This window comes from Catharus ustulatus, chromosome 2, assembly GCF_009819885.2.
Source record: "Catharus ustulatus isolate bCatUst1 chromosome 2, bCatUst1.pri.v2, whole genome shotgun sequence".
NCBI classification, from domain to species: Eukaryota; Metazoa; Chordata; class Aves; order Passeriformes; family Turdidae; genus Catharus; species Catharus ustulatus.
This window is the reverse complement of record NC_046222.1, coordinates 4,476,600-4,501,840: the sequence shown is the minus strand read 5'-3', so window position 1 is coordinate 4,501,840 and position 25,241 is coordinate 4,476,600. Positions and strand designations below refer to the sequence as shown.

At 45.4% G+C, this 25,241-nt stretch overlaps 1 protein-coding gene across 8 annotated transcripts in view; it reads right to left on the bottom strand.

Annotated features, from left to right (window-relative positions):
• Positions 1 to 25,241, bottom strand: part of ILDR2 (immunoglobulin like domain containing receptor 2) — a 35,473-nt gene that overhangs the window by 8,216 nt on the left and 2,016 nt on the right. For 6 of the 8 annotated variants that reach the window (XM_033051385.1, XM_033051384.1, XM_033051382.2 and 3 more), the window contains exons 2-6: positions 18,270 to 18,602; positions 17,083 to 17,202; positions 7,501 to 7,557; positions 3,079 to 3,225; positions 2,147 to 2,323 (exon numbers count right to left, since the gene is read on the bottom strand). In XM_033051385.1, the coding sequence (XP_032907276.1) occupies positions 2,147 to 2,323; positions 3,079 to 3,225; positions 7,501 to 7,557; positions 17,083 to 17,202; positions 18,270 to 18,602 (834 nt within the window). The remainder of the gene's footprint in view (positions 1 to 2,146; positions 2,324 to 3,078; positions 3,226 to 7,500; positions 7,558 to 17,082; positions 17,203 to 18,269; positions 18,603 to 25,241) is intronic. The other 2 variants (XM_033051389.2, XM_033051388.1) reach the window with 1 other exon arrangement.

The following is a 25,241-nucleotide window of genomic DNA, read 5'->3' as shown; positions in this document are numbered from 1 at the left end:
ATGTTTTGGGTTTATTTTTTCTCCATTCAGCTGTAAGTTTAGGATTGAGTTCCTAGGCTTAATCTGAGCTTTGCCACATAGCTTTTATGTAACCCCAGACAGATTTTCTAAATATCCTCAGGCCTCAGTTTGCTCACTAGATCTCCTCACAGGGGTCATTTATAAGCACAGAATCTGTGTAGGGTAAAGGATACCATTTTAGCCAGAATTACAGAATCCTCCAGTCTCTGTTCCCCAGCACTTCCAATCCCATTTTTTAAAATGGACTTGACAGAAAGGTGGAAGTCCCAGAGATACAAGATTTCAGACCAGACCTACAGCAGCTGTGTGGAGGACAACAGAGGCTTTTTATTCTCCTTCTAAGAAAGGCTTTTATTATAAACTCAACCATTACCTGTTTTGTTTAGCTTGCTGCCTGGCCAACAAACAAATAAATAGCTTGGAAAAGCCACACAATGTTTTCTCTTCTACAGCCTGTCATTAGGGGATATTCTGGCATTGTGGAGGACCTTAAGAGCAAAAGAACAGAGTACAGGCTACAATTCTCCCTTAGCTCCACAGTTCAAGCACCTTGAACAATAGGTCCATGATTGGTTTGTCCAACGGTTTGTCCATTTTATTGCAAAAAAGATTAACTAATTTTTTTTAAAGTTTAAGAATCTCTGTTGTCTTGCCACAAAGGTTAAAGCTCTGTGATAATGTTTTTATTTGCCATATATACTATTTCTTGTCAAGTCCTGAGGTGAGGGGTTGAGTCCAGACACCTGATTTGGATGCCTTATATATTAAGGTGTAAGGATCATGGGGTCCTAAGAGCCATTCCATTTGGCTACCAAACATATGCACTGTTTTTTATTCTGAACTTGTGCCCTGTTAGCAGAGACAAGACTGGGGAGCTGTGATCTGACTCTTAAAAAATCCCTGGAGCTCCCACAACCAACACCACACTCTATGTGCAGTGACATTTTTCACAGGAGAAAGAAATTGAAGCACTGGGGTGTCATTCATCATTTTCTGACAAAGGTTTTTGAATCGGATACATTCTGCGTTGGATCAGTGATTGATTTATTTCCTATTTCAAAATGCTCCATTCCAGAGCTCTGTTTTGATTTCAGTGGCCAAAAAAAAGTATGATTGCTGAAAGAAAATACTTTTTGTAATTCCAGAGAAGTTAATATACTGATTGGGGCAGCGGAAGCATGTGCAGGGTTGTTTCAGAAGCTTAATTAATGATGCTACTTCATCTTGTCTTTTCAGATGTGTTTTATCAACACATTGTCATGAGTTAATTCAACAACTGATACTTAGTGTGGTGCTTTGAAATCAGACATGTAGCTGGGTCAGTGATGACTCTACATTGGTGAGAGTAATTTCTGCTGCAGAATTTTTGATTTAGAGAGCCACTCTGACCCTGAAATGCATGTGGCTAAATAGCTGCCCTGTTTTCTCCTTAATGGCAGCTTCCTTTGCAGTAGCAGAAGTGACCCTCCCCATCACACTGACACTCCAGGTCTGACACTCATCCTCAACTCTTTTCTAGTCAGAAGCCTTTCATCACTCACCTTTCACAAATGCAAAGGCTGAACAAAAAAAGTGACCTACTGACTTCTGTACAGTAGAGGACAGGGTCCAGCCCCAAAAGATCTCGAGCAGAAATATTAAGGGATTACTTTGCCCAAAAATGCCATGGGGACAGTAAAACATGCTGCAGCAAAAACTGCTGCCAGAGGCCAAGGAGCACCATACAGAGGGCTGGAAGGACAGTTTACAAAGAGAAAGCAGTCTGAAAAGCATCAGCTCTAAGGGGAAAATGGCTCCTGCCTCTGCTCTCCTGAAATCATCTTCATCCTTTTGTCCTCTACAAGTGAACATCTGCAGCAGTAATGAGAGGGGTCCTGCACAGGAACTTGGCTTCCCATTCCCTGCTGGCCTAATTAGGCACCCACAAACTGACTCTGCATTGATGGTCCCAGACAAGTTAGACCATGTGGCCCTAATGCAAATGTCATTGTCAGAGACAGGATGAAAATGCAGTTTCCCTGTGTTTCTTCTCTTCACACCACTCAATCACTGACAATTGTTCCTCCCCTTCCCAGCCCTACTCCCAGTAAAAGGACTGAATGTTGTGCCTGGCACTGCAAATTACCATTCTGGCTTCCCCCACTGGCCTCACTTGGGGCTAAGGGAGGGGGGTGTGACTTATCCATCAGCACAGCAGGAGATGGCACACCAGCTACAGGAACACTGGGGATGTAGTATGGACCTGGCATGGCAGAGACTGCAGGAGGGTACCCAGCTTTTGCTGCTTTGCCTGCTATATACACTGAAAAAGAAAAAGAACAAGAGTCAGCATCACACACCAGCCCCCCACAGATCCTCTGGACACGTGGATGAAACCTGCACCAACATGCAACCCCACAGGAGACAACCACACCAATGAATTAACAAGGACCAAGCCAAACTTCTCTAAGCCTCAAAGGGTACTGAGGAGACTTTAAAATTTGTACTGCATGTAATAATAGTGCATATAATAATAATGGCACTGTGAGATGCCCAGAAAGACACTGCGGGTGTTACAGCCAGCATTACCGCTGCCATGATTTAGTGGCAGTTCAGCTTTAAAAATAACTGATGACTCAAGCAGCAGGATGAGGCTCATGGAACTTGACAGATCTGACTGAGCCTGACCAGGAACCTTGCTGGGTTGCAAGGATTTTGCACTGTTGTAGAGGACAGTTGATTTGCATTGCCAGGAAGAAACCTCCCAGGATGCTCTTAGCTCTGACCCGCAACATTTCACTGACACAACAACAACTTTGGAATGGGAGCATGACACTTTGGAAAAGCAGGCACAGCTGCCAAGGCAGGGAGAGCTTGGGGAATTACATTTGTAATTAACTTTGAGCATTCAACCATTGAGTAATAGGTCAGATGCTTCACTCCCTAAGAACCAGTTCTCTAGTCAAGCAAAGTGCTCAGGGCAAAGGAAGCAGTATTAGCAGATTCTCCTCCTGTTCTGCCAGAGAGCAGAAGTAGAAGGGAAGAAGATTTGCACCAGGCTTGGGCAGGGTCACTCACGTGCCCGGGGACAGCAGCAGGACTCAGGACAGCAGGGGCAGCGGACGTAACAGCAGCAGCTGTGCGGGCAGCACTGGCACCAGCAGATCCCCACCAGGAGGAAGAACAGGAACGCCCCCAGGATCACCAGGCCCACAAAGACCCACTCTGGAAAACAAGGGGAGAAAGGGAGATACTTACAGGACTGCACATTGCTGTGGAAGAGAACGTCAGCAACATCCTCCCAGCAGAGAGCATGGGGACAAAACACACAGGTGAATAACAGAATGAACCAACTCCCCGTGGGTCTAGGACTAGGTCTACTCCTCCTCTTGTGTCAAAGCAGAAATGGCACAGGACAGTGAGAAATGAGCAACAGAGATGTGGTCCCTCCTGGCAGCACCTCTGGCTGGCTGAGAGGAGAACAGCACAGAGGCAGCAGCCCTGGCTCCCCTGGCAGAAACCCTTCACCCCACAGCAGACCTGCGCCAACACTGCAGGACGTGCTCCATTAGCACTTGGACCTCATCAAAGACTCATTCTTCTTGGCCATGTTCATGCTCTGCTTATGTGTTTGTTCCCTACCCACTTTCTGGTTTTAATGGGCCAAAGGATGGTGAAAAGCAGGCTATAAATAGCCCAGTAAACGAGCCAGGCCTGCCCCTTCGCATCAGGCCTACGCATGCAATTATGCCTCTTTTGAATGTGCCGAATGAACATCCTATTCAGGCGCCACAGCCAGCCAACAAACCTAACAACCACTTTTTTCCTCACCCATTGAAGCCTCAGATGATGTGTGCCAGGCCCCCAAAGGGCTGAAAAACACCCTACAAATGAAAGCAGCAAGAACTGGCCCACAAAAACCAGGATGGGGCTTAAAGGGGAAGGGGACGGAGAAAAGGTTTCTCCAACTTTGCTGCTGGAAAATCTGGTGGGAGCAGGGCTCAGCCTGTGCCAGGCAGCACTTACTGCCAACACAGGAATTCCACAGACTAAAGAAATGATCAGTGAGCGCATCTGGACCAAGAAATTACAAGACTGAACATACAGAATGCCTGGAGCTGGTTTTATGTCAGAGAAATGCACCAATCTATCTCAAAGCAAGACTGCTGGTGGGGAAAAGACTTCAGGTGCACCCAGGTACAACCACCTTGGAGAAATGGCAAAAAGCAAATAAAGACGTGGTGGGGCTGCTTTGCAATGGGAAAGGGTTTATCTCCACTTCAGAGGAAAAAAGCAGCAGATCACAATTTCCAAATAGAAGTCCAGCAAAAAGAGTCTGCTGGTACATTATTATTTGAGATGAAGAAGTATTGACACAAGGATTGCAATGTGCATGAAGAATCAGACTGAAAAAACAGTGCGCCCCTCACCTGTGTTGCTAAGCTAAAAAGTCAAGGAAAAATGTTTCACTTAAACCATTCAAAATAGAATTTTTCCTAGTTCTTAATACAACACAAAAATAAGAAGTGTCATTTTTGATCCATCCACAGTGTTCTGTTTGAACAAAAGTAGGATTCTTTATTTTGTTGGAGCTTTCCTTAACTCTTTTACAAACAATTATCCTTTTAAAAAATGCCATTTTAAATCTAGAATTTAAAATTTCCTTTGAAAAATGTCAGTCAAAGATCTGGCATCTGCAAATCAAAACACTTCAGAAGTGTGAAGTGGAATTTTTTTTTAATTCTTTATTTCTCTTTTGGCTGACACAGATGAATTTCATTTAAATTTGCATTTAATTTTGGTCCCTCTGGAATAATTTTTTGGTGTTGAACCTACTATATGCAGAGAAAAATTCAGCTAACAAGTAAGGAAAGGGCAGAAGGGAAGCATTCATGAATGGGAAAGCAAGAGCTGAGAGATTACTGACAAAGTCCCTCAAGTTCTGCTTGTAGCAGCTGCTTTGTTTAATATTTTCAGAAATTACCTTGACACAGAAAATAAGAATGTGTTAAAATATCATGACAGTAAGCAGTAGGGATGCATTGTCACTAAAGGCTGGGACATGTCATACAAAGGGCCAGCTGTCTTTGGGTCTACAATAGGAAATGTGAAATGCAGTATTATCCTGAATTTCAAAGAATGCAGCAATACTTTCAGTGTCACAGGTTCAAAGATCAAGAACTATTTTTTTTCTGAACAGGACTTCAGTGGTTGAAAAGAACTAAAAAACAAGAGAAATGATCCAGTATCCATAGGATTACTGTCATCACTCACACAATACAACCACCAAAAATAGCAAATGCAGGCCAAATAAGGGAAGAATTTCCAGCAGTGTTAAGGAAATATCAATGTCATCACACACGGCCTCCTCTCCACGTTGCTTCATCTGAAGTTACTGATGTTATACAGCTCTGGTCATCTTTGCAGCAGAAAAGGCAAATTTAGGTTGGAGCTGATGGAGAGCAGGGATTTGAGGGATGAAGAGACTCTGGAGCCTGCCTGGCAGCAGGGGAGCTGAAGCCTGCTGAGTTACTCTATTAAACAGAAGGCTGAGGGAAGATGTAGCTCCTGCCTATAAATATGGTAGGAGGATAAATGCAGGAGGAAAAGCAGGTATTATAGTTGAAGATCTTACATAAATGGACAGAAATAGATGTTAAGTGATGTAGAGAAAAGCTAAAAGAAGCCCATCAAAGAAAGTGTTCCAATGGGAAAGAAAAAGGCCAAACCTTAGGCTACTCCTAAAATTGCTAAGCTTATAGAAAGGATAAAATTACATGCTGCTGGGGACAGAATGCAAGATAGGGAGCCAGACTATCCTTTCCAGCCCTGTACTTCCTAATCTATGCCAATGTAAGCAACAGCTTGGAGGCTTTTTCTTTGTTGTGTTCTCATCTTGTTTTCTACAACCATCATGGACACAGAGAAAGAGGTGAAACAGTACTGCTTGACACAAGTGGCCAGCCACAGCCATCCAGTGAAACTCAGATGCGAGATCTCCAGAGCTATTAGTGAACAGTTTACTACCACTCCATAAAGGATAGATGCCTGGTAGAGGGAAAAACAGACAGCAAGTCCATTAGAAGTGTATCTGTGGTCTCCCTGAAAACATTCTGGGAATACAAAAGAGGGTCAGGTTAGTGTGTACATTACACATTGCAGGATACTCACTCAGCATATAAAGTGGAAGTCTGAAATCAGTGTTCCGGCCACAGAGACCTGTGAGTCAAGATTTCACTTCCCAGGAAGTTGGACCATTTCCTTTTCTAATGAGGCTAAGAAAACAGCAAAAAAGAGCCTGCTGGCTCTTCCTTTACGGGATTCAACCAGTTCCTGATATAACTGTGTGATGCTGAGATTCAAATGACTACCAAGCTGACACACTCTGTGTCCTCACTGTTTGGAAACTACTGGTTTGTGACTGCAGAAGTATCTGCTTTTCTTTACTCATATAACAGGCAACACCAACAGCTGAAATGTGGTTTGCTGCTGCATTTCACACTTTCTTGTTGTCCACCCATGCTGAGAGGGCACCAGAAAGACATCTGGCCTACACATCATAATTTTATACCCATTAAATATAAATTCTAAATAACGGGGAGAAAAGTGTTAGGCAATAGAGAATCAACTGTTATCTATGCTGAAAAGACCAATCCCTCTCCTGCCATGCAGGAATTCTAGGGAGCTTTGGGTTACACTGGAAGTGGGTGAGTGTCTGCCTTCTCTCTGCATCTCTGGGACAGGCTCAAAAATAGCTTCACACATTTATGTGGAGTTGCATTTTTGCACAAACGTGTGAAAGAAATGCTCCTCGGGCACCACCAGGGAATGATCAGATGACTCAAGGGCTAAATATTCTCACAGCTTTTCCCCTTCAAAAACAATCTGTTGCACAGCCTCTGTCACAACTGAGTGCCACAATTGATGGCTCTCACTAGATTTGGCTAGCAAGGGATTTATCAAAGGCACAGAGCTCTCAAGTTGGGTACAGCCACCTGGTGATACCAAGATCATGGCCTGGCTGTGCAGCACAAGAGGGGCTGTGCCACTGATGGGTTGCTAGCCAATGCTCCATTCCCAGCACCTCCTGTGCCACCATCTGTGGTGATGGTGGAGCTGAGTGACTGCACAGGAGCAGCTGACACACAGAGCCAAGCAGGGCTGTGGGGTCTCACAGGCTCCAGCAGTTTCCTCTGTGCTAGCAGGGGGAGAGCAGAGATCTTGATAGAAAACCTCCCCAGAGCAGCTCTGGCATTTCTGCTCTCACACTGATCCTGGCATGACATCAACCATCTCTGTATGTTGGCTCCCAGCATGGCCCAGCATCAGCGCTCTCAGGTCTGAACCCAGCACTTTCCCAGCAAGGGACAGACTCTTCTCTTTAAATCCCCAGATAAAATGCACATTCAAGTGAAACACACACCACATGAAGATGCTGCAGAAGGATAAACAGACAAGATGACAGAGGAATGGACTATTAAGGGTGAAATGACTGAATACCTGGCATAATCTCCACAGCAAAACTGGGCAAGAGATCAGCAAGCAGCCCTGTTCTGCCTAGAAAAGACAGAAGGAGGAGAAGAAGGAGAGAGGTTACTGCAAGAAAAACACACTCCCCAGCCCCTGCCTTAGCCTCCAGCTCCCTTCCTCATCAGCCCACTTGCACTCTGAGTTATGTGAATTCCTATCAACCACAGATGTCATCCTGCTTGATGCGTGGTGTCTGCCTCTGCACTTCTGCAATTTCTGTGTCCTTGCATTTTATCTTTGTCAGTGGGGCTAGGAGGAAAGAATCTGGAACAGAGCTTCTCTAATCTAGGCACAAAATGACAAGAAAAAGGAGTACATGGTAACATCTTTCTGTTACACGTGCAAAAGCTCCTGGACATGCACAACAGTCCTTAAACAGAAGGACAGAGTTTATTTTTGAAACGTACTGATGTAGTTTCTACAGACATGAAACATCTTTAACCCAGGGCTATTGATAAATCAGCCACGTGCTTCCAAAACCCGTGGATGCTGCTCTCCATGTGGGGCTCTGTGAGTGCACAGACAACTCCAGGGAAGGAGCCTTGAAGGAATGCTGTGCATATGTGCTAATTATTTGGAGATGCATGAGCATCTTGGCGAGACTGTGTGACAAAGGTCAACTCCCCATGGAAGCAAACCAACCATGGAATGATTAGTGTAGAAATTTGTGGGATCACTTTGCAAAAGGAAAAAGGAAACACAAAACAAAACAAAAAAAAAAAGGCAAGTCAACTTCAAATTTATAATTTACAACCAAATACAAACAAACAAACTCCAAGCCCAAAGGCAGCTTGGTGCCTGTTTGTTTTGGCACAGAATGTCTGGGATATTTCCAGTACACAGCAAACATCCTGCACAGTGCTCAGCTGTAATTTACACACACCTGTGCATTGGCAGAACAGCCCTAAGTGCAGCTGGGCCGTGAACTCTTCCACAGAGCTCCCAGGATCCTGCTGGGATTTTTAAAGACATGCATAGAGTAGGAGAGCTGCACTCTGAAGAGAGACACACACAGTGGGCAAAACAACAGGAGCAGCTATGGGTAAGCCAGTGCAGAAGTGGTAAAAAGCTACCTTTAACCTCCTCACATGCCCTCCAGGTCCTGCACTGTGCAGCACTCAGACACAGTGATGAACCACATTCCAAGTTCCTCAGCCTCTAGTCTGTCCTTGAAGGTTATTACATTTAAATTCCCACCATCCATTTTTTCTCAGTGCTTCAGCAGAGACTCTGTAGGGATCAAAAATCCACAAGGAAGCCTGCTGGAGCCACAATGAATATCCTGTGACTGCAGGCAGTGCTTGACAGCCAGTTGCAACTCATCAAAGCTGACTAGTACTCACAGGAACGCCCATCCTGATGAGGTGGTCCCGAATCCTTAGCAAAGGATAGCATGGTGATGCTTCACATAATTGCTCCCCATTTACCACTCCTCCACCAGTCTGCTGCAACATTTTCATCTACATACACAAAGAGTTTCGTGACATTCCTTGCAGTCCATTCCCTGGAAGGATCAAGTGCCCAAGCTGCTCACAACTAGCATGTTATGTTCCATGTTCATATTAAGTATATTCCTTATTTCGGTAAAACAAGGGCTCTGTGTACATATATGAACAGCATGAACCACCTGCATGCAGAATATGGGCAGACATGAGCATGTAGCTCACCTCCCATGTGTTATTACCTCTGCACAAGCTCACATGCAGCCCTAGTCTGAGAGCAGATGCCACTGGACAAATTGCTGGAGGTACATAGCTAATTTAGGGCTTCTATTTGTGGTAAAAAAGGCAAGGAAATTACACCTTTAAACAGCAGAAACTCTTTCTCAAATGGGTATTGACAAATGGATACTGCCTGCTTTATTTTTAACCTACCTGGAGAGCCTTGAACCCTGCTAGTGCTGGGTACCTTCTGATCTCCAAGAGGAATCACATGTCCAACAGGGAAAAAGCATCCCTTAATATAACAGTGCCTGAGAAGCTCCTCTGTGCTACCCAAGAGCAGCCAGCACTTCCCTGCTTGTGCAGCCTCACTTGGCTTTGTCAGAGTACCTCCCTGGGGAATTAGCATCCTTGCCCTGCCAATAGGACTCACACAGCCCTGGAGGCCCCAGAGCCCCAGCAGGGAAGCACAAAGCCTGGGAAGACCCGAGGCAGGAGCAAACCCCACCACAGCTCCTCCTGAGCTCTGCCTGCCTCGCCCAGCCCAGCTGCCAGCCAGCAAGCACAATGCCCATCCCTAGACTGCCGTGCCCAAAGCAGCTTTCCACAGCTCAGCCCCCTCTCCATCCTGGGCTGGATAAATCCCCTGATTAACCCTTCCCCACACCATTCCTGCAGGGAAGCCAACAGGCTGAGACTGCCTGTGGTTGCCCCAGCAACCAGAGGCTCCCACCACTCATTGAAGGCAACTTTCCTCCCTCTGCTGCTGCTGCCAGCAACAAGTGGAGCAAAAACCACAGTCCTGTCAGTCAGCAGGCACAGGGGCACAGGGGCACAGGGACACAGGGACAGCTTGGGGAGGCAGCACTGCCACTGGCTCTCACCTCCTGCCCTCTGCAAACCTGGCCCACACATGGGCACAGCCCAGAGCAAGGTGGTGGCCACAGAGGGGATCCCAGGGCAGCACCGTGGTGGGGCACACATTGCCCAAAGCACAGAGAGTAGAGCATCCTTTTGGATCCATGGCAGGGTCCAAAAGAGTAGGTAGGAGGCAGGCAAAGCATCCATGGCAGCACCCACCCATCTCTCCAAGCCTAGGATGTTCCTTCCATGGGCTTTAAGCTCACCTCCTTCTCTCTTGTTTTCTTGGGATTTTTTTCAAGGAAAATTAAAAGCGGATGCTGGGGCTAGATAGCAATTGCTGGGGAAGACAATCCAATAAAACATCCTGCCAAGAGTCCATCTGGCCACAGCAGCTCTGCCCACCTGAGAAAGGGCTCTAGGCACTCCAAGTAATGTCTGGGTACCACTGCTGAGTCACAGATCTGTGCCCCCACCCTCAAGAGCTCTGTGTCCTCTGTGCAAGCTCTCACCACGAGGGGATAGAGGGAATAGACAATGGCCCCATTTTCCAGGGTTGTCTCGGGTGACTGTGTCAGAGCTAGGAGTCTGTCCTCAATCTGCAAGGATCTGGGACACGTGCCATCTCCACTCCCACCATGCTGCTGAAGGGTTTTACCTGCCCATAGTGGCCTCTCACCAGGCACCTCACACGCCCCAGGCCCCAGCCAGCCTTGAAATGCAACGGAGCTCACGAGCCCCCCATCTGCACTGGCAGAGCACAGGAGGAGCAGCACAGGGAGAGGAAAAGCTGAGGGGATGCAGAGCAGCTCCAAGAGGTGCAGACACACAGCAGAGGCGAGCGAGGACAGGAGTTAATACACAGGAGGCAGGCAGGCGACAGAGCAGTGAGCAAATAGCAGCAGAGCAGGGAAGACCTGGAGCCAAGCACACAATTAGCAGAGAGTCTGCAGAGAAGAGACACAAAAATAATTAGGGTAAGTGTGCAGCTGAAAAGAAATGATGGCATGAATAAAGTAGGCGCAGGTGCAGTCAGAAACATGGCAATTGGGTAAATATGGGAACGTGGCAAATCCTGGAAATCGCATAAATGTGATAAATACTGGGTAACTGTGGCATGAACTGCTGAACTGTTTTCCTGTTTAAAGGCTGCTTGCACAGCCCAACCTGCTGCAGCAGGATCACAGGACACAGCAACTACGCAGGGAATTATTTCCTCCTCAGTGGTGGAAAACTCTGCCAAGCCATGCCACAGCAAGAGGCCCCTGGCAAGGGACACTGCCCTGAGGAGAGGTTGGAAAGCACAGGAGAGGAAGTGTAGCCCTTGTAAATCAGATACTTTTCCAAGGCAGCAGCTGTGAGATTTATTGGGGGAGCACGGCTCTGCAATGAGTTTCTCTGCGCTCCCTCTGCTTGGAGTAAACTTTATCCTTTCTTCCCATCCTTCTCTTCAATTGGACAGAGAAACAGCAGCAGCCCCTTTTGGAGATCAAAGTTTTAGCAGGCAACAAAGACCTCCAAGGAGGCTGTTGCCTTGGCTACCGTGGTAACCGCGTCTTTTAATCACACCACTCTTCTTTGTGAGCAGCGTGTGGCTGTCGCTGGCAAATAAGGAGGAAAACAGGGGTAAAAAAACCTTGGCAACAAGTAGCACTTCTAATCGGTGTGAAATAAATAACCAGGAGTAGGCTGGGCTAGGACGAGGGGAGTGGGGTTACAAAGGCAGCAGCACAGTAGTCTGGGGCAGTGCATCAACACTTTTCCAGCATTTTTAAGGGGAAGGCTCCTGTGCCACTTCCTTCTGCTGGCACTACCCACCTTTGGTCACAGCTCAAGGCCAGTGAGCCCTCTCCCTGGAGCTGCTCACAGACATTTTCCCAGCTGAGAAGTGGGCCAACACATCCCCAACACAAGGCCACCAGCACAACTCTGCCAACTCCTGTGACCGAGCACTGGCTCAGATGCTACTGGCAGCTTTTCAGCAAATCAGAGCAAAATCCTAAAACCAACATCATGTAAGGGAAAATTCTGCCAAGAACTTTTCAATCTCCGAAATCATGTCAAATTTTATTATACAGTCTCTCCTGGCATAGAAGAGACTCCAAACCTGGCTATATTTATACTAGCTATTGAGTCACTTTGCTGAGTAAGAACTGCCTCATTAGCATTGCACACCATACACACGTGTCCCAGTGGAGATTTATCCTCACTGAAAGTCAACACATGTCTCTATTAGTACATTAATTACTGTACAATATGCTGTGTGTATATGTATCTACATTCTTTACTTTACATCCTTTACTACTTTTACTATGGGTGTGAGACTTTTTAAATTTTGGGTTTACCCTATACGGATACTGACTGGTGATATAAACTGCAGAAGATGTACATTTATCAATGTTAGTTGCCAGCTGTCTCCAGAAATTAACACAAATCTCAAGTGCTAATTGTTGTTATTTAAAACATAACAACGGGAGAAAAGGAGGCTTAGGGGGCACCTTACCACTCTCTACCACTGCCTGAAAGGATGATGTGGAAAGATGGGTGAGCCTCTTCTCCCAGGGAAGAAATGACAGGATTAAGAGGAAATGGCCTCAAGCTGTGCCAGGGCAGTTTCAGGTTGGACATCAGGAGGAATTCTGTCACTGAAAGGGTGGTTAAGCACTGGAATGGGCTGCCCAGGGAAGTGGTGGAGTCATCATCCCTGGAAGCGTTCAAGAAACACTGGACGTGGCACTAGTGCTATGGTTTAGTTGAGATGGTGGTCTTCAATCAAAGATTCAACTCAGTGATCTTGGAGGTCTTCTCCAGCCTTAATGATTCCATGATTCTGTGATTAACCATATAATAATATTTCACCAATACACAGTTTATTAGCTGCTGAATTGTATGGAAAACAAACCTGGCCATATCTGTCTACTGAAGTGCACGGATCACTAACCCAAGTGTCAAACCAACAGCTGTGGAGTACTCTCTGGCCTCTTCCAGAAACTTGACAGGTCCTGGGGAATGGAGCCACTGTTTTGTGAAGCATGTGTAAGCTATGTAGAATCTCAGAATGCAAATATCACAGAGCTTGCATAGATCTATGCATTATTCCAGGGTACCCAGCTGTGCTGGGCTGTATGCACAGGCACTGCTCTGTAGCTGTTCCACCTTGGGAAGGGAGCAGTGTAGCAGTGTGCAGCAGTCCCTGCAGCTGGTTAGTAAATTCTGGCTCTTGGGAAGGCTCATTGGGCTGTATGCAATGCCATGCAATGAAGCTGGACTGCTTCCTGATGTGAGCTGGTGACACAAAGCCAGGATGACACCAACACTGCACTGTACTTCTGGTTTGAAGGTCACTCCATGCACACTGCATCCCTGCACTACACGTGCTGTTCCCTTCACAAAGGCTGCAATGAATTACTTTGCTGAAGCCCATTGACATTCTCATATAAAAAAGCAATACACAGGGGCTACAAATAACATTATGATTAATAGCACTGTCTGTGTTTCAAGAAGCAGGACATTAGCTGCCAGCTACCATAACAGAAATGTAGACTCTCTTCAATTCAGGATTCAGCCTTTTAGATTCAATCACATTACAAAGTTTAAAAAATAAAATGTATGAACTTGCAAATGGATTCATTAGCCCAGCTGTAATGTCAGCAAAGGTTCTCCTTTTCTAATAAAACACGAGTGTAGGGAGTGTCACTTGATTCCTGCTGTGGAATTCTGCAGCAGAAGCAGAGTTCATATAGTCTCCAGCACACTACATCCTGCTTGGAGATTCCAAATGCCATCAAAATGCACATGCATCACAGAATCACAGAATTGTTTAGGTTGGAAAAGACCTCTATGATCATTGAGTCCAACCTGTGACCAAACACCAGATCATGGAACTGAGTGCCACATCCAGTCTTTCCCTAAACACCTGAGACAGTTACTTCAACTCCTCCCTGTGCAGCCCATTCCAATGTTTAACCAACCCTTCTGGGAGGAAATTCCTGTTGATGTCCAACCTGAACCCCCTCCAGCACACCTTGAGGATGAGCCCCTATCTTGCTACAACCTCTTTTCAGACAGCTGTAGAGTAATAAGGACTAAAGAATATTTTTAAAAATATAATAAATGTGCAATAGTATTTTTTTAATTTAAATTCTCTCCTCACACTTCAGGAGGTTCCCTACCTGTGTTTCTGAGGCAGAGGTTACCATCCCTGTTCCCTCATCTGCACTGATTCCCTTAGAGAGGGTTAAAGTCCCTGACTAAGCAAAGGTACTGAATGGGCTTTTCAGCAAAGTACATAATAAGCACATGCCTAACATCAGGCATGCTTTACAAATCCTATCATCTTTGCTGAGCACACATGGATATAAATAAATGCTTGTATGCTTTTCTGAAATAAGCATGACATGAGGGCAGCACATGGGATTCTCTGATGCTACAGCAGGTCTGTCTGTCAACATGACACATCCAGGTAACAAAACCCAACATGCAATCCCATCATGACCCAGGCTCTCTGGATACTTAAGAGGACATGGAAGGTCTCTGTGATCACTTTCATAAGGAAAAAAAAATACTGTAATTTGCCCAGGTTTTGGATTTTGCTCTAAACTGTGATAAAGTGCCTTTTGATCAATTTTTCATGGTATGATTCACTGAATAAAAGCAGCACCCTCCACTTTTAGCTAATCAGACTTCCATTAATTTATTGATGCTGTAAGTACAGTATCTACCATTTTTGCCTCTCGATCCTTTCATGGTTTCAATGTGATATTAAACTGCCCTTTCATCCTAGCATAAATATCAAACCATTAGAAGGGATATTTTCCTGTTTCCTTTTCCATTCTGATTTTTCTGTCACCCCAAGGATAACATGAGTGGGTAGAACCTCTGCTCTGTTCAAAATTCTAATTTGTGCTGAAATCATGCAGCAACCCCAAAATAAGCAATGCAAATTTTACATTGTAAAATTTATCCCTCTGCTGCTTCAGCCTCTCCAAAAGGGAATCTGGGTCCACCCAGTAAACAAAATCCTTTTACCACATGTCCCCCTGGACTGCAGAATTGCTACAACCTACATCTGTATTCAGTGTCTCCCTCCAAGCAGTAGGATGGAACAAAAAGTATCTCAGAATATGCAGAATATTAAGAAGTGGTATTTTCATCACTGGCTGCTTCATCCTTTAGCCATCAGCAGGGAGAAATACAGGAAAACAAAGAATAAGTAGCAGCAAAGGCAGAAGAAAAAAATAAGGTGGGAAGGGGAAGAGAGGGAAGGAGGAAAACAGGTAGGTAACCCTGGAGTTGCACCAAAAGCTGGAATGTTGCCTCTATCCAGGAAAAGCAATATACAGAAGCTGCCTAACAGCATGAGGCAGAAGTAAGCCCACGACAAGTCTGCTTTCATGCTGCTGCCAAACTTGGCAGAGAGCTGCATACAGTGAAAGGTCAGCCCCAGAGGCCAGACAGGAAAGCAGACATGGCCAAGGGTGATGCAGCCTAAGCTACATGTGTCCCCCAACACAACCACTATGAACTGGGGCAGAGACATCAAGGCAGCTCCAGAGGAAGGGATTTCTGTGTTTTCTCCCCACAGTCTTCTGTACACACTGAAAAACCAATTCTTCCTGTTACCATGGCACTATTTCATCACTGGTGTCTGAGCACAGTTGTAGATACACAAGAGGAAGACACCAAATCCCAGACAGGAAGGTGAAGAAGGGACAAAAATTCAGCAGCTCATCACTACACAGACACAGGACCTCAGGAGAGGATTTTAACAGCTACCACTGCCACCTGGCAGAGATAACCTCACCTGAACTCACACAGGTCAGTCCTGGGCCTGTTACTAAGTGGCAGATGATACACAGTCACACTGGATTTACACAGCTGTGTGACACTGTTTTCTGGAGTGACCAGACTGACCTTCCACTCCAACTGTCCATTGTTTGGTTGACGTTAAAGGGGTGAGGAGAGGCAATGGCACTGTGAACAGCCACTCACCCATTCAGTCTGGTTTACTTGGTGAGGATAACTACAGCTCCAAATATAAATACCAATTAAACTCTGACCTTAGGCAGATCAAGAGAACACCTGACAGACGTGTTCAATTGTACACCTCCACAGATCACCTACACACTATCAACCCAAGCTTTTTAATATTTCCATCACAGGATGCACAGATCTGTACTCACAAAAGCCACAGTGAGGTCTTAAGGTAAGTTGGGAAAAATTCAGCTTGCTCTCCTGGGACATCTAGGGTCGAAGTACTACAGCTGGTTCCAGGTATGTCAACAAAAGTCCTTGAAAGGCCCATTCCACTCTGCTTTTCTCCTCTAGCTGGAATGACTGCTTTTCTGACCTTTACAGTGAGCTGCATCATGGAAGCCACCACTGAAATAAGGAAGAAACTGATCCTGCTCAGCACACTGCTCAAGGGAGCTTAACACAGAGCCAAGCACACACACCACAGAGAGGGTAGGTGCTGTTAGTGGCAGCACCAGCTCAGACCTGATCAGGGTGACTGTGAAACTGCACCTCTAACTGGACAAGTGTTATCAGGCACACAAAAAAATCTCCCAAACTGACACATTCAACACAATGCTTCTTGACATCCTCACAGGTCAGAAGAGTGGGATGAGTACTGCAAACATCACAGGATCTGATGTCTTCTGGGTGTCTGCTGTTAAAAGACTCTGTCTCAAGTGTTCATTTTGCTGCAATTTTTTGTTTTATCCCTTAAAAACAAGAGTTCTGCCTTTCCATAGCCCCACAGTTTCTGCAGTCATTTACGCCTGTGTAGCGTGTGAGCAGTGTGGGTGTAAACATTACTATTCTGGTTTGGTAGCATTTGCCACCCACTTTGCCTAGGTGTGAATGACTGCACAAGGTGCAAGGCAATGGTGACAGTGCTGCAGGGACTGTTTTACATAGCTCTTACACCTATAGTAATACGGTGCACGGGGATGGAGAGACAGCGAGAGAGCAGGAGGAAAGATGCATCAGGTATCTGCCGAAAATGCAGCCTGACAAGAGGCCTCACCAAGCACAAGCAGCTCCACTGATTCTTCATTCTTGCCCTCCACATCATCTGGTGTGATAATAAGGCAGTAATAGAGGCCACTGTCTCCCCACATCAACTTCCCAATTTGCAGGTCTGCATCTGGAAGGCAAAAAAGAAAAGTCAGGTTTTCCCTCCAATACAGGAAGAATGGAGTGTTGAATGCACTGGGTCCCTCTCTGTGTCCCAAATCCATTTCATTTCCTTACTAAGAAGAAAGGTTAACCTTATCCAGAATCCCACAGTATTCAGGAAAAAACAACAGGTCAGGACTTCTGGCTGTAGGTGGGAAGACAGATAATGCTGCAGTGGCAGTTCACCCTGCAAGAGCCAAGAGCAGGAGGGGCCACTAATGTCTCTCTCTGTCCTTCCTGTCACTTAAGGGGGTCCCAACACTATTCATGTCATGAAAGAAGAGGTTAGTGTCTTCTCTACAGGTTTGTGAAGGGGTTACACAGAGACAAAGAAAAACACTCCCTCCTGTGAGGCTGATCACATGCTCTCCACACCAAGGAGTCTCCACTCCTGGCTAGGTGATCTCCCCAGTCAATCAGCACCTTGTACTTTGGAGGGACAAGGTCTCTCACACAGCCTTGCAGATAAAAATGTTTAAAGACCCTGCCATCCTCCATCTCCACCCAGCCTGACTTCACCCCACAGAAATCTCTTCCTTTCACTCTGCCCAAGGGTGTGTGGGTTTAGGTTCATGACAGGGTAAGCTGGTGAAGTCCGTGGCTAAGCAAACATGAGGTGCAGGATAATCTTGGTATTTCAGAAGTAGGAAAGCATCAGTGGCATTTGCAAGGAAGAAAAACCTATCCTGCAGAAACTGTATTTGTATCTCTCTTGCTGCCACCCCTTTGCTAAGGAAAATCTATACACACAGCAATAGGCAGAAATCAGGAATAAAAAGCTTCCACTTCATGGAAGGGAAAAAAGGACACTGTATTTGAAGACCTACAAGGAGTCAATTGAAGGGAAGTTCCAAAGGAAATTACCTTTGGGTATAGGATTGGTTGGCTGAATCCTGAATGTCTGACATACAACAGCTCTCTTCCCACAGCCTTTTCTGAAGGAGTCAACTGAGCAATTACTGCCAGACTCCAGTATCCCAAACTGCTAAGGGTCCATTCCAGCCCCACCAAGCATCACTGGGCTAGGAGAGTTACCATGGACAATGCTGACGTCTCTTTCCTTATAGAAGTCTCCTATGGTGACGGCAGATCCCTGTTTGGAGGCCACGACACGGACTGTCCTCCTGCTGTCCACACAGTCCAGGTAGGGATCCCAGTCCAGGTTCCTCTTGCTCATTGTTTGCAAACCAGAAGTCACCATACCCAGAGCTTCTCCCATGCGGTCCTGGCAGTAGGATTTGTACCTCCACTGTACCACAGCTGGTTGGGTGGAAGAAGTAGAGAAATGGCAGCGAAGCAGAGCAGGCTGAAATAACATGGCCACCTTCTTCTTCTCAGGCACAGTGACCTGCAACCCTTCCACCTCAGCTAGAAGACAAAAACATGAGTATCATACGCCTTGGTACTGCTTGAAGAGGGAGCTACTGCATTTTATCACAGCATCATTCTCCCCACATACATAAAATTGTCCATCTGTTTCAGGTGCTAGGGCACAACACTCCTCAATGTATGCAAGCACGGATGTTGGCAGCAGAAATAAGTTTGCTTTCTCATAGCTTACAGTCACAAAGAAAAACACAGCATGATGGGGCTGAAGGTTCAAACGTAGCATGCTTATTCTGTAGAAGCCCTAACACAATGGTGCGATGATTCACAGCTTCTGTGGCAGGTTCAAACATAAGGAAGAGGTATTTTGGGGATGGCCATGCTCCACTAGTACAGCAGGTCAGCCAAGGGGCCTGATCCTGAGCTCATGACAACCCCACTCCCCCTTTCAGAGGCATCACACCTCCTCTTTACAAGTCAGGCAACACACAGTGCCTGCACCAGCACATTCTGCACTGGTGCCCAGTTGGTGCTGCCTGCTCTGCCAAACTCCAGGCATGCACAAAGCAGTAGATCCAAATCACAGAGCTCTTCCCAGGGCTGGCAAGTAGCACTGAGAGAAATTGCTCCATGTGGGAGGTGTGGAGAAAAAGGCCCAAACCCACAAGTTTTTCACATTCCCAGGGAGGAGCCCTCAACGTGTAATGTTTATCTAGCAGCTGACAGGACAGCTGCAGCCTGGACCTGATGCATTCAGGCTCCAGAGAAGATGCAGAGGACTGCTGCTACATTCTTGTGTAGCTGAGGGAGTGTCAGTGAGCAATGTCAGCCCTGGGGAGAGTGAGTCACTCCATCCAAGCACAGGGATAGGCCAAAACTCCCCTGTGTGCCCTTCCTTGCTTCCCTGTTTGTGCTGCAGGCAGCAATGTCTGAGAGCACTCACACAACACTGGAAAAAGGGAATCAGGTTCAGTGTGGAAAATGTTGGTGCTACCACACACCTTACCCAGAACAGGTGGAAAAGAGGGAATACACAGGGAAACAGAAAAAAGGAAATACGAAGAAACATTCAAGACAACAAAGCAGAAGAGAAAGTCGACACAAGATCTGGAGAAGGGACTGGTGGACTTGGACAAGTTTAGTGAGGAATGAGAAGACTGAGGACAAAGAAAGACTTCCTGATATCAAGTAGTAAAAGAGAAGGAAAAATGCAAGAAAGGAGAAAAAAGAGTAAGGGTAAAGTATCAGAGCAGATACAAGAAGCAGAAGGATAAGCAGGATGACAATCAGAAGCCTGCATTCAGTTGGAAGAAGCTGGAGAAGGTGTCTCAGCCCAGGTAAAAATAAGTACAGAGGGCTGCAGTCAGGTTGCAGGAGATTCAGAAATGATGCAGAGAAGAGAGGAAATGGAGTCAGCAAAAATAACCCACCCACTCTGGAAAGCAGAGATGAAAAGGAGATGGATATTGGCAAAAGAAAGTGAAATGACAGGAGATATCTTTAGAATGGGGGAAAAAAGGCATAGACTAAAGCACTGGAGCTTGAAGCAGACAGAGAGCAATAAATGCATCAACTGTGTAACAACAGCAGGCATGAAGAGACAAGGTCAAGCTGGAGACAGTTGCAGACCTGAAAAGCAAAAGCAAGCAGAGATTACATGATCAGGATTCAGAACCAAAGGAAAGTGAAGAAGCTGGAAAAACAATGAATATTAAATTCAACAAGTTATCACTGTCTGAACTGTAAAACACAATGAAGTCTGTAAGTCCTAGCTGGAAAGGAAAACGAACCTAGGAGAAAGCTTATTTCAGAGAGGCAAGGTGGTCACTGATACTAACAGTTATTCATCTAGGCAGGATTTGACCTCGGGGAGTACTATGTGAAGGTTTGAGGAGCACAAGGATGCTCTGGCATTGGCACAGAAATGCTGTGTTATGCATATAATGAATGCAGGGCACCATGCACATTGTGCTTGTGCCATGTGGAAGTTGCACAGGAGGTTCTCAGCTCTGCCAGAAGTGCCTGGACCAAAATCCAAACGCTGAAGTGTGCCTGCTCTCCAGACTGCCACCAAGCACAGCTGAGGTCTCCCACAGGACAGGCAGGGGAATGAGGCAGCTCCCACACTTTCCTGAGACACAGGCCAAAAGATTATTCAGGAAGTGGCAGCTGTGACATTTCTGCCAAGCTTCTTTACCCAAGGCCCAAGCATAGGGAAAATGTGGCACTAAGGGAACACCACCACTTGCTTCTCAAGGTGAACCAAGTGGTGACATCTCATCCTCTCCAGAGATTCACACTTTCTGGGCTGCATCTCAATACAAGAATCATGAAGAACACCTTGAAAAACCAAGGAGTCCATGTCAAACCTGTGTCTGGCAGCTCCATAGCTGACCCCTCACAGTCTGAGGCCAAAGTCAGCATCTGGCATGAGCTGATCAAGTGACTCATCACGTTACCTCAGCTTCAGGGATAAAACAGTGACACACTGAATATTTAAATCTTTCCCTTGTGAACCAAGTATGCTGCTTAGTAAACACAGTGCTCTCAGCTAGCCATGCACCATAGCCCTCCTTCTCTGTTAATGAGATTAATGAGTTTGGCAAGCCAGGGACTGCTTTAATAAATGATTAGCTGAGCTTTAGCAAATTCTCATCTAACTTTCCCCACCCTACCCCCATGTGAATGTCCATATCAAGAAAAGAAAAGCTTTTGGGAAAACACAGGAATTATTTTTCTACCAAAAAAGCATTTTGGAGATGTGCAGAAAATTATCTGGCATCTTCTATATTCTATCTCAAGCTCTTTATTAACTTCTTAAGTATTATTTTCGGATTCCTTCCAGGAATAACATTTAAGAGCAACACAGTGCCTCAGATTGGGAGACTGGAGCAGAGGAAGCTTTAGATCTATTTAAGTCAAATTATATATAATTATATATGGCTGAATTGGGAAATTATACACCTGTTATTTCCTCTGCCAAAAAAGCATTACTGGAATTGATTCATGTAATATGTCACCGCTGTAACAGTGTCCACCAAAAAGGCCACCAGGATGTTTGACTGCCTGCAGACAAGATGGTGGCTTTACACTGATCAGTTATGTCCAGGCATGAAAATTATAGAACTTCCTCACCTTCAAGAAGAAACTGCTGACCTCAAAATGTAGTGTAGCCAAGACAAGAAAAGCCTTAGATATGCAAAAGGACAGAACTCTGAGTTGTTAATACAGCAGAGAAAAAAAACAAAGAGTGAAATATGTGAAAAATTATGAGAAGCTTAGTGGCAGCACCGTGGTAGCTCTTTGTCTAGTTTAATGCAAACAGGACTAAAAAGAAACTGAATTGTGTTGTGCTATGTTTTGACTGATGCAGACAGAGCAAAATTAGCCCTTACTTCAAAATCATCATGGAAATGCAATTCCTGCACTCTAGAGAAGGAACCCGTTCATTGTGAATTTCACAATGTCTCAAGCCTCACAAGAAAAAAATCTAGCTCCTGGGAGTCTCATGACTATGTGATTATTTTGGTTTCCTCCATTCTTGCTCTCCTAAAACCAAAGAAAAAGGTCTGAAAATATTAATCAATTGCATCTTATAAACACAGTTATCCTTTCTCCTAGGAATTAAAAACAATCCATGGGTTTGTGTGTCTGTACAAATATATATACACACATTCCCAGAGAAAGAGCTTAAAAATAATCACACTTCTGAAATATAATTGTATGGGTTTTGTCTGTTTCCATTGGCAATGTGCATTTGTCTCCTTGCTCTGATTCCTTCCCTGAACTATCCTCAGATTATGCATTCAAACTATGCAATCAACACTACACACAAGCTATCACTAATACATTTCACTGGTGATTAAAGAAAATTCCAGGAAGCGATTACAGAGGGGATATTTGTAAGGGCAGGTTTGAGCCTTCTGAGCCTGATCTTCCTAAGCCCTTCCCTGAGCAAGAGAGAAGGCAATTGAGAGGTGATAACTGAGGCTCTTGCTTTGTCACTGACCTCCAGAGAAGCCTACGCCTCCCCGAGGTGAAACGAATCCCAGGAAGATTTAACTTCACTACACAGCCTCTAGGAATGGAATCACAGCATGGTATGGGCTGGAGAGGACCTTAAATATCACGTAGTAAAAATAAAATTTATCTGAAGCACCAAATCCTGGAAGTAATGGCAAAGCCAAATACTGTAGTTCAGTGGAACATGTCTCAGGTTGCATCCTTCTGGAACATGCAAGGCTTGAGTCCAAGAGAAGGCAGCCCACATTATTCTTCAGGTCACATTGGTCTCCCTATCTGTGCACACATCTCATCTCTTTCTTTGCAATTATTTTGGCTCATGCTATTGCTTGCCTGAGGTACTACGTCTGATTCTATGAAAACACAAAGACTGCATCCCCCATTTTCATGTACATTTATTGACAGGAGGGGCAGTTGTGCACACAGGAGAATGGAAATCACTGGGTCCTCAACCAGGCACCTCAACACAGCTACTCCTAAACTTTACCTCAGGGCTTTGGCAGAAAAGCATGTGCTCACTGGTAAGAGACAGTGCCCTCAGGGTAGCTTATACCACCTCCCAAATAAAATAAGCTGTTGGGCAAAAGTATCATTGGTTTTGGCACCTTAGATAATTATGCATCATTTGAAAGTGTTCTCTCCCCCACTGATGAATACTGGCACACTTTCAAACGTGGATCAAGCTCGAATCAGGAAGGGCAATATCTGGGCTTTGAGATCAGAAAGTCAGAGATGATAAAGAGATGTGTAAACAGATGAATGGAGAGCCAGTGGGATCACTGAGATTGTATTGTACAGGTTCTTGCCTACTCATGTTGGACTAAATCCAATCCATGCAATTTATTAGCAAAAGCCATCACCATCAGATTGTGTCAAGCGCTTATGGGAAATTAATTGGATGTCTTGGTCTGGTTCCTATCAGACTTCTGTTCTTAGCAATGTGACCACTAATTGTCAACTTTTTTTGGAAGCAAGAAACCAATGCCTGAACAAGTCAGCTGCAGCTGAGGTGAAAGCATGGTTCTGTTATTCCACAGCAAAACCAAGAATTTCAACTTTCCATCTCCTTAACCTGGAAAGGGGAAAACCCAAAGCAGCTGCAGAAAAGCATGACCTTGCACTCCCAGCACATAACCTCAACACAAAAACACTCCATGTCAGACAGCCCAGGCTGTGCAAAATGATTCAGTAGACATTGGACTATTCCACATTCTCAGTGGTGCTTTCTCCAAGCACTCCCTGCTTCATTTTCTTCACCAGCCACCCTGTGCTCATTACACCCCCTTACCACAGCCCCTAACACACATTCACAAAAGTCACTCTGGATGCTCTCAGGTGAATTATCTCAGCTCTGGCCACCAGATCAAACCCACTCTCTGCCTCATCACTGTCTGAAATCAGCTACAGTTGTCAGATGCCTCCTGATTTAGACTTGGTTTGGCATCCCAGAAATCATTCCCAGAAATATCACCCATCAAAAGCCTGAGAACAAAGCAAAAGAAATGCAAAGAGTCTCTCCAAGCCTTGTAACACCAAGCCATAATACCTGTCCTTGGGATGGCATTGGGATTTCCACTGCTGCCAGTTTCACTCAAGGTGACCTGACAGGAATACAAAATAAGAAAAACATGAAATTTCTTCCCAGTTATGCTACACTTACGCTCTGTAAGCCAAGCAAGGGAAGTCAGATGAACACCTTAAATCAAGACAAGTAAAATAGTCCAATCATTTCCCTGCCTTCCTAAGAAGTGTGGTCAGCTGGCCAGAAACAGTAAAGCACAACTGTGCTCCAGGATGCCCCTTCTCCCTGCCCTCCTGAACTGTGGCAGGGAAAGAACAGGTACAGCAACAGTTTATTGGGTAGTGCTAAATCACTGGTGGAAAAGTGCTTATCAGGAAGAAGAGAGCTCATTTTAATATGGGTAGTCTTCTAATTGTCATTTTCCAAGCTTAGTCCAAGTTGTGAGGCAGAAAAAATTTGATCTGCTTGTTCTGTACATAAAACTGGAGTTCAGCCTCCAGTACAGCACTGTGCTCTTGTTCTAAACGCATTAGAAATTACAGCATTAATTAGAAAATGGTAAACACAAGGGGAAGATTCATTCCAGAATCAAGCTGCACTTGGTAATTTACAAGAACAGGATTTACACAAGGACTAAGGATACTTGGCGAATTTTATCTTCTTTTTATAGAATGAGAGCACAGTCCCACACATATCTTAACCCGTGTGACCTCATAGGAAGGAATAAAGAACGACCTGCTCTTCATCCGTTTGCTGTTGTTATTAAAACACTCGCTTTAGGCATGTGGGAGAGCAGGGCAGGAGGGGGAGAAGCCAAACCAAATCCATTGTACTTCACACAGGATTTTCTCAAACTGCCGTAAGAACTCACAATGCACAAAACCAAACAAAAGATAAATGCAAGAGCCAAAAATTAAAGACAAACAAAGGACAGAGAGGAATTACTGCTGGGAGGAAAGGGACTGAAAGTGCTGATTAGAAGTGCTCAGCCCACCTCGAGGAGGGAGGAGGGGAGGGAAGGGAACGAGAGCCTTCTCTTTGGTGCTCCCTTTTGTTTCCCTGTTTCTTCCCCATCTTGCACTCTGTCCCCTGGCCCCTCCACCTCCCCACCCCCCACTTCTCTTCCCCGGAGTGGA